This window comes from Hippocampus guttulatus, chromosome 19 (assembly GCF_054856545.1).
Source record: "Hippocampus guttulatus isolate MCC_2025c chromosome 19, RoL_Hgut_1.0, whole genome shotgun sequence".
In the NCBI taxonomy this organism is placed as follows: Eukaryota; Metazoa; Chordata; class Actinopteri; order Syngnathiformes; family Syngnathidae; genus Hippocampus; species Hippocampus guttulatus.
In genome coordinates this window covers 699,285-712,106 of record NC_141279.1, presented here as the reverse complement: position 1 = coordinate 712,106, position 12,822 = coordinate 699,285, and the positions used below count along the sequence as shown (strand labels likewise).

General features: G+C 53.2%; 3 protein-coding genes across 6 annotated transcripts; 1 reads left to right on the top strand and 2 right to left on the bottom strand.

The window, feature by feature from the left end:
• Nucleotides 1-73: 73 nt before the first annotated feature.
• slc18a3b (solute carrier family 18 member 3b) lies at nucleotides 74-2,624 on the bottom strand. Its single transcript, XM_086138294.1, has 2 exons — nucleotides 2,508-2,624; nucleotides 74-2,353 (listed from the first exon to the last, which is right to left on the bottom strand). The coding sequence occupies exon 2, from the start codon at nucleotides 2,269-2,271 to the stop codon at nucleotides 670-672; it is 1,602 nt and encodes a 533-aa protein (XP_085994420.1). The 5' UTR covers nucleotides 2,272-2,353; nucleotides 2,508-2,624; the 3' UTR covers nucleotides 74-669.
• A 2,325-nt stretch (nucleotides 2,625-4,949) lies between these two features.
• On the bottom strand, nucleotides 4,950-12,714 carry rgrb (retinal G protein coupled receptor b). 2 transcript variants are annotated; one of them, XM_086138296.1, is made up of 9 exons: nucleotides 12,565-12,714; nucleotides 12,335-12,467; nucleotides 7,267-7,794; nucleotides 7,007-7,199; nucleotides 6,030-6,151; nucleotides 5,586-5,739; nucleotides 5,387-5,504; nucleotides 5,185-5,298; nucleotides 4,950-5,096 (listed from the first exon to the last, which is right to left on the bottom strand). In XM_086138296.1, exons 3-9 carry the CDS (start codon nucleotides 7,340-7,342, stop codon nucleotides 4,950-4,952), a joined length of 924 nt encoding a protein of 307 aa, XP_085994422.1. In that variant the 5' UTR covers nucleotides 7,343-7,794; nucleotides 12,335-12,467; nucleotides 12,565-12,714. The 2 variants fall into 2 exon arrangements, with proteins under 2 accessions (XP_085994422.1, XP_085994423.1); XM_086138297.1 differs by having other exon boundaries at nucleotides 7,043-7,199; nucleotides 12,335-12,572.
• On the top strand, nucleotides 7,176-12,715 carry lrit1b (leucine-rich repeat, immunoglobulin-like and transmembrane domains 1b). 3 transcript variants are annotated; one of them, XM_086138291.1, is made up of 6 exons: nucleotides 7,176-7,323; nucleotides 8,155-8,272; nucleotides 9,336-9,796; nucleotides 9,914-10,219; nucleotides 10,355-12,165; nucleotides 12,567-12,715. In XM_086138291.1, the coding sequence occupies exons 1-5, from the start codon at nucleotides 7,299-7,301 to the stop codon at nucleotides 11,398-11,400; spliced, it is 1,956 nt and encodes a 651-aa protein (XP_085994417.1). In that variant the 5' UTR covers nucleotides 7,176-7,298; the 3' UTR covers nucleotides 11,401-12,165; nucleotides 12,567-12,715. The 3 variants fall into 3 exon arrangements, with proteins under 3 accessions (XP_085994417.1, XP_085994419.1, XP_085994418.1); XM_086138293.1 differs by lacking the exon at nucleotides 8,155-8,272 and having other exon boundaries at nucleotides 7,193-7,323; XM_086138292.1 differs by lacking the exons at nucleotides 7,176-7,323; nucleotides 8,155-8,272 and adding an exon at nucleotides 8,308-8,891.
• Nucleotides 12,716-12,822: the final 107 nt, after the last annotated feature.

Genomic DNA, 12,822 nt, shown 5'->3' with positions numbered 1-12,822 from the left:
GAAGGCTAATAAAGCAATTGGATCAAAAAATTACCCAACTATGAATCGATAAGAAAAGACGCCACAGCTGGTCTCACACATCCAAACAGATTTATTAAACCCACAGTCAATAAATGAACACACAGATGTACTTGTCTTCAGGAGATCGGACTCGTCTTGACAAAATGCTCCAGACTGACACACACTCACAGCCACTTGAGCTTTTTTTTTTTTTTGTGCTCGTGTATTTTTTTTTAACCTTGTGCATCTCATTTTATCCACATTTGTACAAATCCAGTTGTGCTGATACATTGAATTTCCCAACGACAAGGAAGAAATGAAATGAAAAATTAAATCTCACCAACAATGTACTCAAATCGGACCCTTTCGAGTAAAAACACATAAAAATAGATGGGCTTTTTTGTGCTCGTGGACGTGTGCTGTTTATATTTGGTCCCACAATTAGCAATAGTTCCCCCCCCCCCCACGAGAATCAAACGGAATGAAATTACAAAGATGATGAAAGAAAAAACGGTCACACGCACACAATTGTAATTATGGTGATTGGGTGGGTTTGTTTGTTTTTTTTTTGTTTGTTTTTTGATATTGCACATGACTTTGACTGAGACACGGGGAAGCGGGGGGGGGGGGGGGGCTGAGGGGGGTGCGGCGAAGCTCAGTCCGACGAGTTCAAGTGAACTCGTCTGACTGCGAGCGCCGCGCTTCGAAGGCGTCGAAGCCGTTCTCGTCCGCGGGCAGGCAGTTGGCCGGCGGGCCGCAGCCCCCCTCGTCGCCGTCGCCCTTTTTCTTGTTGCGCTTCTTGCTCTTGTCGGCCCGCCTCTCCTCCAGGCGGATGGCGTCGTACAGCCCCTGCGGAGGCTCGTCCAGCAGGGTGTCCCTCTCCGAGTAGGACGGCCTCATCCGGCAGACGTTGCGCAGCAGGAGCAGCGCGGGCGCGTACAGCACGTTGACCAGGCCCATGCCCAGGTTGAGCTGGACGAAGCCCCGGCTGTGCACGATCTGGCCCGCCACCACGGGGCCCATGGCGTACGCCACCGAGTAGGAGATGTCCGCGATGGCGTACACGCTGCCGTAGACGGAGACGTGGCGCACGTCCACCAGGAAGGCGAGCGTGGGCAGCAGCGCCGTGTCCACCAGCGCGATGCCGAAGCAGATGCCGCACAGCGGGGCCACCAGCTGGCCGAAGCTCTTGCAGGCCGGCACCGTGCACGAGCTGGCGCCGATGATGACCATGCCCAGCGCGCCGTAGAACCACTGCAGGTTGGGGTGACGCGCCGCCAGCCGCACGGTGACGTAGACGCCGAGGACGTGCGGGAAGAAGGCGGGCAGCCACGTCAGGCCCACCTGCCACTGCGTGGAGTGCATGGTGCTCTCCATCCAGTTGGCGATGGTGGGCTCCAGGAAGGCCAGCGGGATGTTGCACACCGTCAGCGCGCCGGCCACCACCGCGATGTACGGGTCGACCATGAGCCGGTAGATGGGCGTGCCCGCCGGCATGTTCTCTCGAGTCCTGTTGGAGAAGGGCCGCAGCACGGTGAGGAAGAGGAAGCCGTCCGCCAGGCACACGAAGGCGAGCACCAGGAAGGGCACCCGCTTGCCGGCGAACTCGTACAGGACCCCGCCGAAGGGAGGCGCCACCAGGCTGCCGAAGGAGATGAAGGCCAGCGCGATGCCCAGCGCCCGGCTGCGCTCGGCCTCCTCCGTGTACTTGTCGGCGATCATGGCCAGGCCCGACGTGTCGGCGAACGCCGAGCCCAGGCCCTGCAAGCTCCTGGCGGCGAACAGCGTGGCGTAGTTCTCGCCGAAGGCGAAGATGCACGTGGAGAGGAACATGACGCTCAGCCCGATGAGCAGCGGGATGTCGTAGCCCACGCGGTCGATGAAGGTGCCGCTCAGGGGGTTGACCAGCAGCTGCAGGATGGCTTTGGACGCGAACAGGACCCCGATTTGCATGTCCAGGTTCGCGGCCCTGCCGCCCGTGCCGTTGCCGCTGCCGCCTCCGTACGCGCTGCCGTTGGGCTGCGGCGCGGCGCCGGCGCGCTCCGACTGCTCGTTCTCCAGGTCGGCCAGGTAGTCCGGGATGATGGGCACGATCACCATGTAAAGCATGTTGTCCAGCAGCAGCGCCACGCACACGATCACCAGGATGACGCGCCGCTGCCGCTGCGGGTCCCGCATGGCCGTGCCCAGCTGCTTGGTGCGCGCGCCCATCTCGGACAGCTTGACCGCGGCCGACCTGGCCAGCCCGGACGATCCGCCCTCGGCGTTCATCGCGACGTGCCGCTTTCTTCGACTCTTGGGCTCAAACTGTGCGCGAGTCTCTCATCGGCGCGCAACGCCGAGCCCCCCTCGCCTGTGCGTCAAAGGGGAGGAAATTTACGCACACCCCTCCATGCTTCTCGGTGCCCGTTTCCCCCGTTCCGCCGTCCCCCCACCCCCGTTCACGCTGCCGACTTGGCTGCAGCTTGCTGGCGCCGCCGAGGACGCGTCGAGTCTTCCATCCTCACCTGTGGCACTTGAGCGCTCGGCTCTGACGGCGTCGCTGCTGCCTCCTCCGTGGCCATTGGTGCGCGTTAACCCGCTTTTTTTTTTTGTCCCCTTCCTCACCCTTCTCCCACCCCCTGTTCCTCCTCTTCCTCACACCAATGTGACATCAGCCTCGAAAACCTGCGCCTAGTGGACCCGGTCAGCACTTTGCCCCCTTTATGCTAATTTCCTATCCTGGCGGCGCTCACTTCAGCCAATGAGAGACGCGATGCGGGGGCATCATCCCATATCGCCCCGGGAAAGGGAAAATATTTAGTACACTGTAAAGATCACAAGTTGTATTTTGGGATGGGGGGGGGGTAGTAATTCTTGACGTTGATGACAACTATGTAACCCAATTTGCCCAACGGCAAAACGTCTTTTGATTCACCCGACTTGAAATGTGTGTTGCCTTTGAATGTTGAGTTCACCCAACATTTTTTTTTCTCTCCAGTGATTCATCACACTCTGCAGTTAACGCCAACCATCTGATGATGAACGCATCTGTCTTCAGTACGGTAGGCCTACTCGTGTCTCCAAAAAGTTTCGATTCTACTCCGTAAGTAAAACCAAAAAGTAGACTTTGAATTGTACGAAAGTAAAAATGTGATCTATTTTTTTTCCATTGCGAATGATCCTGTCGTGTCCTTTACAACGTGAAATCGGAAGACCGTGCGCCGCCGTGAAAATCCGAGCGAGCGATCGGCCTTTTTATATCGCTGAAAAGTATGACGAGCTGAATATAAAATGTGCCATTTTCAATAAGGAGCGGGTCGAGGATCCGTTTGACTCAAACTGAAATGCCACGAAGATCTCGTCTCCCATCCAAAAGAGAACGCAAGCCCGACCTTTCCGGGCAAATTACATTTCCCGAACGTGACACTGGCGCCACCTTGTGGCATAAAATGGCAGATGCCCATCGTAGTTAGAAAGAACTCGTTTTAAGCCAGTAGAGGGAAGCAAAGACCTGACGTGGAAACTCACGGCGCTGTACTCAAAACGTTCCATCATTTTTGCAAGCAAGGCAAGGCGATGTTCCAAATGTTTATATTGATGGATTTTTAATTTGAGACGAAAGCAATAATAAACAGGAATTTGATGGACCGCATTGTACAAAACATTCTATAGGTACGTAGGAGTGGAATGTGTTCAACTGACGAGTTCATACAAGGCAACGGGAGCATCCAAGAGACCAGGCAGAATAGAATCAAATGGAATGGAATGACTAGAGGCCCAGCACCCGTTCCATCAGGCCATGTGGCATTAAAAGGATTCGCGGGGGAAGGTTTGAACCGATATTTCAGGGGCCGCGACCCGCTGACGCATGACCGACGTCGAATCCCTTTGTCCCCTCAGCCGTTTTGCAAAGGCTTTCAAGAAAAGTCCCCACGGTGACTCCGGGAGCAGCAGAGTTGCGTAATCTCTGGTCAACCGATCCAACCTGCAGACGCTGACGTCATTTGACCTTTGACACCTTTTTGTTCCCTGTAGCATGACGCTCAGAGACTTGGGTGAGACGTAATTACAGTACCGTCTCTGGTTTTGCGATTATTCGTGTAGTCTTGTGTTGTACCGTCATCCGTCCGCGTACTCGACAGGTACGTGTTTGCAGCCTGGCTATATCTGTCCATGACAAGGTGTCCTCCTTTGATTCCTCGTTGCGTTCTTAAGCGCTGCTTCTAACCCGGGCTCGGGACCGAATTGGATCACAAGTTCAGCCGCTCGCTTTGCGAAAGTGTTCCAAGAATGCCACACGCTAATCTCACCGCGCGCCGGGCCAACTCCCTACGAGGATTATTTTAGCGCTAATGTCATATTTGAAAGCTGTTCTGCGGGCTTTTTGGAGCGTTCCTAATTGAAACGTTTTGCACAATCACTCTCGAAGGCTGCTTTTGGATTTGGATTTGAAGGCCACTTAATTAGGTACACGAGACAGCCACGCCATTTTGCATGCACGCCGGCATAGATGCATAAGCAGAAACCTTTGATCTGGCGCGGCACCTAACGTCCTAACGTCACATCACACGGGTTGGGAATCACAGAGGCGCACAATCGCTTTAGATTCGAAAATTGGAGTGATTTTGTTCTCATTTCAGACCAAAAGGTTCCTGAAGCGGCATCCTCTCCACTGGCGCTGTTGCTTTCTGGCTCGTATGACGACCGGCTGGCTAGTGGCTTGTTTCTGGACCTGCTTAGGTAAGCTGATCAGCCAGGTGCATTCAGGAACCTCTCACTTGTGAAAGCAAAACAAAAAGCAATAAAACCAAACGGGGACCGTTTGGTTGTTGGTAGCAGTCGTTTAACTTACAATGAATCACACGATTTCATGTACAGTATTTATTTATGGATTAACATGACCATTTAAATTGAGCAATTACCCCCCCCCCCCCCCCCCCCCCAAAAAAAAAGGTCAACTTTTCCGCCTATTTCAACTTGGCCTTCTTGGGATCCGGCTCGGCTATCTTCTGCCCGGTGAGGAAGTACCACACGCCTCCGCGGTAGAACTCGTTGCCGAAGGAGTAGAGCAGCGCGTTGAAGATGGGGTTGGTCTTGGCCACCACCGGAAGCACCTCGAGAGGAAGAAAGCGCAACCCGCGCGCGTTTTATCAGGGCCGCCGGAATGTCCGCCCGTCAGCTTTGAGGATTCGATTGGCTCACCATTCGCAGCTTAGGGGATATAATCTTGACGTTTTGGAAGCAGGCGTAGATGCACATGAGGACGTAAGGACCCCAGCACATGAGCATCACCCTCAAAGGCAAACTGGTGTTGAACTGAAAAGCAACAAGTCCAAATTGGAATTGACGGTCCGTCGCGCAACCGCATTTCAAAGTGCGTACTGTCGCTTTCGGGCGTGTTTACCCGGTGGCGATGGACCTTCTTGAAGTATTTGTTGATGGCGCTGTAGCACGACAGCATGGTGAGCGCCGGGAAGGTCAAGTAGAGCAGCACCAGGGTGAGCATGAAGGTGACAAAGTCCCTAACGAGAGAAGATCATCGCCTTTTCCTCATGCTCTCTCTCTCTCTCGCTGTTCCATTTTGCTAAGTGTGTCTCTCCTACCGGTCACCCCTGGTGTAGTCCAGAGTGCAGCAGGTCCTCATGGGCTCAAAGTCGTACACGCCCCAGCCCATGAGTGGGACGGCAGCCCAGAAGATGGACAGGACCCAGATGATGGCGCTCATCGCGATGGACGTGCTCCAGAAGAGCTTTTGTCCTGCGTGGTGACGAAGCGGGACAAAAATGGCCGTCTTTGCCAAGGTAACTACAAAAGCGTGTCTGAATATCGTTTGCATTTTTTTCTCATTGCATGAGTGAGATTTCCGTTACTAGTATATTGGTGACCTAAAGAACAACCCCCCCCCCCCACACACACACACACATATTAGATCAATACAAGAGCTGCATCAAAAATGTCCACTTTTGATTCTTTTGGATCAGCTCTCGTGTTGAATCTCGTCCGACTGTCTTCATGTTGATGCGTTCATTTTTCAAGTTGAAACTCACTGGTGCAATACTGGTGATATCGGTCCCAAGCGATGGCCGCCATGAAGCTGATGGACGCCAGGACGGCAATCATGCCCTGGAAGCCGTGATAGGCGCATCCGTTCTGGCCAAAAGGCCAATATCTACGAGCGGGGAGGGCAGACAAAGACGCACGCATCCAAACATATCAGGAAATGGACATAACTGAACATATTTTCTCCGCTAATCTTCTTGCAGAATTTTAGATTGATATTCCCGAGTGCAGACTTCAAGTAACACTTCATTTTATCCGCTGAAGTGATTGGATCACATTGTTTTGCTTTGTTTTTCTGGCATCGGGATCTTACACACAACTTGCTTTCAACGTAATATAAGAAAGCCTAAAATGACGTGTCCTGGTTTAAGTGGCATTTAATCATAGTCCAGGTTGTTGTCGGAAATGTCTTCATGGACATGATTGGAAAGCACCTTCAAATTATATGGAGTAATCGTTAAAAAATGTGTCCCACTGTATCATTGTTATTTCATGTTCAACGTTTTGAAAAGTGCTTTGCTGCCGGCTGTCAAAGCGCTGCTGCAAAGATTTATGGATACAGTACATCCAAGTTGAACAAATGCAGTACATCCCCTGCGGTGTGTCTTTTAGTTTACAAAATGAAGAAGATTTTGTCTTTATTTTTGAGTTCAAAACATTTCAATTGGATGAGTTTGTTTCTTTAGCCATTTTAAAGCGCAGAGTTGTGCAAACTATTTGTTGATTTGTTGATATTTGTAATAGTTGATTCGCGCACGGGATAGTCCCGCACGCGGCTGCTTCCTGATTCTCCCAATCACGTGATTAAAGGTCAAGTTTGCCTCCCATCCCGTGGGAATCCCGAAAAAAAGTCAACCTCGAAGGTGGTAGTAGCTAACTAGATTTGTTGTTGTTGTTGTTGTAGAGGCTTGTCCGCCGAACTAGTCTAGTTAAGAAACATCACTTGTACAAATTAAGACCAAACTGTTCGATCAGGTGTTGGTGTTGGGGGTTGCCGGACCGGATGTAGCTGGCGTAGGCTGCCGTGAGTCCGTTGACGTTGAGGCTCAGGTCGGCCAGGGCCAAGTTGAAGACCAGGGAGTTGCTGGGGGTCCTCAGCTCCCGGACGCGCAGGAAGGAGACCACGGTGACGGCGTTGAGGAGGAACCCGAGGACGCCTGTCGACGGACCACGGGTGAGACCGACCGACCGACGGGACCGACCGAGTTCCTCGTTTCGACTTACCGCCGACAAAGAGCGCCGAGCCGAACAAGAACATGTCGAAGTCGCCGAAGCCCTCAGGTAAGGTGTAACCCGCCATGTTGTTGACCGAAGACCACAACAACCTGTGGACTTTTCCCCTCAAACCTTTTTTCCCCCCCTCAAACTTCGCCGAGGCGAAATCAATACAACCTTTCTGGCTCTGACCTCCCCCCTTCAAAAGTGAAGCTTTGTGTTGCTCTCTTGCCACATGAAGGGGAGGGTGTAAAAAGAGAACAATGAGCTTAAGATTTGTTACTCGGTGCTGCTCCAATCCCCCCAAGAATGTCCGAACAAGAAGGCTTTGCTTTTAGTTAGCCGGAAATGTGGGGGTCTTCGTCTCTCATGACTTTCATGAAGTTCTAGAATCGACGGTGTCACCTTGTCATTAAGAATTCCAAAAGTTCCATCTTTCAGTTCTTCCATCCATCAATACTGGGTGGCATCCGGTACAGGATGTATCCCGCTTCTCTCACAGAGTCAGCTGGGAAAGGGTCCAACTCCCCCGTGGCCCTAATGAGGACACGAAAATGGATGGCTGCGATGGGAAGTTGGAACCTATTTTGAAATTGTGCGGCGAGAGTCTGATTGCATTAATGTGTTCACGGATTAGCACCAACTCATCAACAAATGAATTAATTCCATTTCCCGGCAGATGACTTGTGTGTTGGGGGGGGGGGGGGGTATAGCAGCATCACATGCTGGTGACCACTAGCCCGGAATTCTCAATAAATATAATACATAAAAATAGGAGACATTGTCACAGCTGCTCCTTAAGAACACTATCAAATGTGGTTGATGTTTTCATCATTGTAGATTCTAGACATGCGATTCGGCGCAAATGCTCTCAAAACACTCCTCTTGTATTTGCAGGGATAACAGTTCAAGGGCACGAAAAGACACAGATGACTGGATTAAAGGATTTTTTTCTCTTTGCGTCGATCAAAAATGCACCTGGGAAAGAAAGGCGCCCGTTACATATTCAAAGCAGGTCAGTGAAACATGAAGATTGTGTCAATTCTTGACTCCGTCACGATGAGATTTATCGCACCAAAGACGTGGTCGAAACTTTCCCACGTACAAAGTCGCGCAAATATCAGTCAGTGGTTGCTTTCCTCCGACCTCTGTCGGCAATGATCAAATCCCAATTCAAATGATTTGAATTTTGTGACGTCCTGCGGGCCTCGTTTGCGCGTCGACGTCGGGAAGAAAATGAGAGTGACAAGTGTGCAGCCTATCGGCATCCGGGATCGCCCCGGTGGAATCGTGTGAATGGAAATAACCACAAAGTAAACTCCCCCCCTCCCCCCCGCCCCCGCTCCTTTAATCCCGGCGCATCCTTTTGAGCCGAGGATTGACAGCGGGCGGAGCAGAATGGAGCCGACGGGCCGCCACGCATCCCGCGTCCGCTTAAACCGCAACTCCTTTTCGGACTCGTGTTCCGCAGCGAAGTAGCGCGAAGCATTTCGGAGCCTCGCGGGAAGCAAAATGAGCCGACGTTTGTCTTGCGCTTTCTGCGTGGCTTTGGTGGTTTTCCCCCTCATGACCGCTTCCTGCCCTTCACAGTGCAGCTGCTTCTTCCACAAACTAAGCGACGGTTCCAAAGCCAGGTAAAGATGAGTCTTTATAGTTTGCTCGATTTCCTGATTCGCTTGTTGGTATCGTGTGTGTGTGTGCGCACAAAAAAAGAAACGGCGAGCCATCGGTGCTTTCATCAATTCAGTAGTGAAGGATTAACCTGCAGTTGCTCTTTAATCTGCTTTTCTTGTTCCGGGACAATGGGCCACTATTTTGGCTGATTTCAAATAAAAGTTATTTTTAAGCTCTTACATGTTGACAGTTTGTAAAGCGTGATGCATTTTATAGAAAGACTGCACATTAAATAATGCTGCGGAGCTCATTGCCGATTGCATTTTGATTGATTTTTGGGTTATCCACAAAATGTGCGGAAGGTTGTTCCAGCGCTAGCAAATTGCACTCTCTTGAGCCATATTTCTCATCTTTTGGCTACGTTGTCATCGGGATTCCGACGGTTGCGCTCTTTCATCCCGCAGAAGCGTCCTGTGCAATGATCCCAAGATCAGCGTCATTCCGACAAATTTCCCCCCGGACACCTCCAAGATACGCATCGAGAAGACGGCCGTCGCGCGGATCGCGAGCGGCGACTTTGGCTACCTGGGCAGCATGGAGTTTCTGTGGATGTCTTTCAATGCCCTGAGCTCTCTCGGCCCGGGGAGTTTCCGGGGTCTCGCCAACCTGAACGAGCTGAGATTGGACGGGAACGCCCTCACCCGCTTCCCGTGGGAGTCTCTGAGCTCCACGCCCAATCTGAGGCTGCTCGACCTGCACAACAACAAGATCTCCGGCGTGCCCGCCGAGGCCCTCGCGTACCTCAAAAACATCACCTATCTGGATTTATCCAGCAACGCTCTCGGCACCGTCCCCGCCAACGTCCTCTCGCTTTGGCTCGGCGTGAAACCGCCTCAGCGTGCCGATTCTTCCAAATTTATTCTCGGTGAGTTTCTTGTTCCTTTATTTCTCCGTCGCCATATTTGGGGTGGATTCATCTCATTTTAGTAGTTGTGCGCGTGATTAACGTAAGCTCACATGCGACATGGTCTCTGGTTTTCAGGTCTCCATGACAACCCCTGGTTGTGCGACTGCCGGCTTTATGATTTGGTCCAGTTCCAGAAATCGCCACGGTCATCGGTCGCTCTGATCGACCCCGGGCTGCGGTGCGCGGACCCGGAGAGCCTGTCCGGGGTTTTCTTCACGGAAGCGGAGGTGCAGAGGTGCCAGGGCCCCCGGGTGCACACGGCCGTCGCGCGCGTCCGCAGCTCGCTGGGCAACAACGTCCTGCTTCGTTGCGGCACCGTCGGCGTTCCCGTCCCCGAGCTGTCTTGGAACCGCGCCGATGGCAAGAAAATCAACGGCACTAGTGAGTTCCCCTGAACCAAATACGGAGGCGCTAAGATTAGAAGGGCACCTATTTCCGAGCGAGTGTCGGCGGGATTAAAGGTGGTCTCTTTGTGCCGATCTGCTTAACCCGACCGACCTTTTCCTCTATTTTCAGTTCAGCAGGAGATCTCGAGGGAAGGCATCATTTGGTCCATTTTGAGCGTGCCCGCAGTCTCCTACCGGGATTCGGGAAAGTACGCGTGCAAGGCCAGCAACTTTGTGGGCAGCGCGGACGCCGTCATCTCCTTGGTGATCACGGACGGCTTTCGCTCCGAAGAGGCCGGCGGCGCGGTCGCCAAGAGGCCCAGAGGGAAGAAGCCCGCGAGTGTGGGGAGGGCCGCGTATCAAGAAAAGCCGGTCGCCGGGTACGTCCCCCCGCCGACCGCCTCGGCGGGCGAGCCCCCCGCGGAAGCCCTCGATGGCAAAGGCGTCACCGGGAAGTACGAGGCGGAGAGCTACGGCGTCTCCTCGGGCTCGCGAGGACGAGGCCGGGGATCGAGCCTTCGAAAGCCGGAGCGGGTCGCTTGGGGCAACGCCTCGTCCTTGCAGCAGGCCCCCGAGAAAAGGATCGTGCGTTCGGTGAAGGTGATCGGCGACACCGACCACACGGTGTCGTTGAACTGGCGAGCCCCGACGGCCACAAACGTCACCGAGTTCAGCGTCCTCTACGCCGTCTTCGGCGAACGCGACATGCGGCGGATCAACGTGGGAGCGGGCAAAAATCGCATCACCATTGACGGCCTGGTGCCCAAAACAAAGTACATCGCTTGCGTTTGCGTCAAGGGCCTGATCCCGAAAAAGGAGCAGTGCGTCATCTTCTCCACCGACGAGGCGGCCAGCGCCAGCGGCACCCAGAAACTCATCAACGTGGTGGTCATCACGGTCGCCTGCGTCATCGCCGTGCCCCTCACTCTGATCGTGTGCTGCGGCGCCATCAAGAAGCGCTGCCAAAAGCTCCTCGGCCGGCCCTCCAAGGAAATGCAAGACTCCTACGTCACCTTTGAGACTCTGGGCCCCGGGGCCAAAGCCAAAGGCGCGGAAGGCGAGTACCTGACGCGCTTGAACCCCGACGAGTCCAACCGGCTGCTCTCTGCGAGATCGAGCGTCGATTCCGAGGCCGTGGCGAGGACCGAGGGGCCGCCGAACGAGTATTTCTGTTAGAACCCGACCGACGTTGGCCTCCGCTTCCCGCAGATGCACTTTGGGACTGGAGCGGTGAATCCGGATGCCTCTTTGAGGGCTCTCCGAAGGACGCCGACGGCTCAATTGCCGCCGGATGACATCACCCAACGACCTTGCGGAAGGAATCCCAAGTCTTGCAAAAAGGGCGTGCGCGTGTTGTCGACGTTCGTGCAAATGTCTTTTGGGACCTCGCGGTTCATCTTTTCAACCTCGACCAGCGTAACCTCCGTGGACATGAATCGATGACATTTAGAAAGACCGACGGCAGCTTGTCGCAAGCCGTCTTCGGTTCCGTGGACTTTCCTTCCGGGACGCGCCCAAACTCCAAATTCCGGACTTGAAATACAATCATTTCGATTGTCCTGCCACAACGTTCCCTGAAACACTTAGCTCTGCTTACCCACTTGGATTTATCCTTCCACCGTCTCGGCGTTATGTCCAAAGATGTGTTTGGGAATCGACCCCGTTAGCCTCCAATGTGGTTTTAGCGCTACACGACGGGCCCTGGCCGTCGTTCTCGTGAACTCTTATTTGATGTGTTCGGGCCCTCCCTTTTAAAGCGGATCTTCTTTTTTTTCGGCAAGATCCAGTTGAAAACATGCACAAAGCCTGTGGCTTCCGCCCCGGACGCCAACATCGGCGCGCCTCCCGGTGCAAATGGGACGCTCTCATGCTTAGTCCGGGCCAGGCTGGACCCAACCATTGAGTGGATGTACAGTCGCAGGATTATAAAAGGATTTCCCGGTAAGATTTTCTTTGATACATACAGTATATACACACACACACACGGCGTTGTCAATCGACTGTCGGAGCACTCAAACCACATTTCTAGCTAGTGGTGTAGTTCAGTTTGACGTCACGAGCGTCCGGTTTGTATTTCCAGTGGGTGATGGGTCGGCAGGAAGCTACTTACCGTATGTCAGCCGCAGAACACCAAACGGTGGACAGCAGAATCGCGCAAGAGCAGTTCGAGACGGCGTCACCGCTCAAAATGATGTTTGCTCCGTAAAGTTCGAAGCTTGTTGTTCCATTTCACCCATCTGTTGCTGTGGGGGAAAAGCGGGCTGAAATCCATGTCCCAAAACCGGAATTCAAGCAAACGCTCGTCAAACGCCTTGAACAAGTTTTGCATTTTCTCCGTACAGCTCCAGTCACTGCCATGGACGAGGAGACTGTCAACTCCGCTCTGGCGCTGCATCGAGCCAACGGAGGACTCGACACCTGCTTGGCCAACAATTTGTGTGTGTGTGTGTGTGAGAGAGAGAGAGACCCTTTTATGTTGAGAGGGAAGAAATTTCATACAGCACAGATGACAAAGTTGTATTCGATTCAAATTCAATTCTTCCTTATTGTAAGAAGGGTTTGTATTTACTTTTCAATGTACAGAATGATTGTCATTTC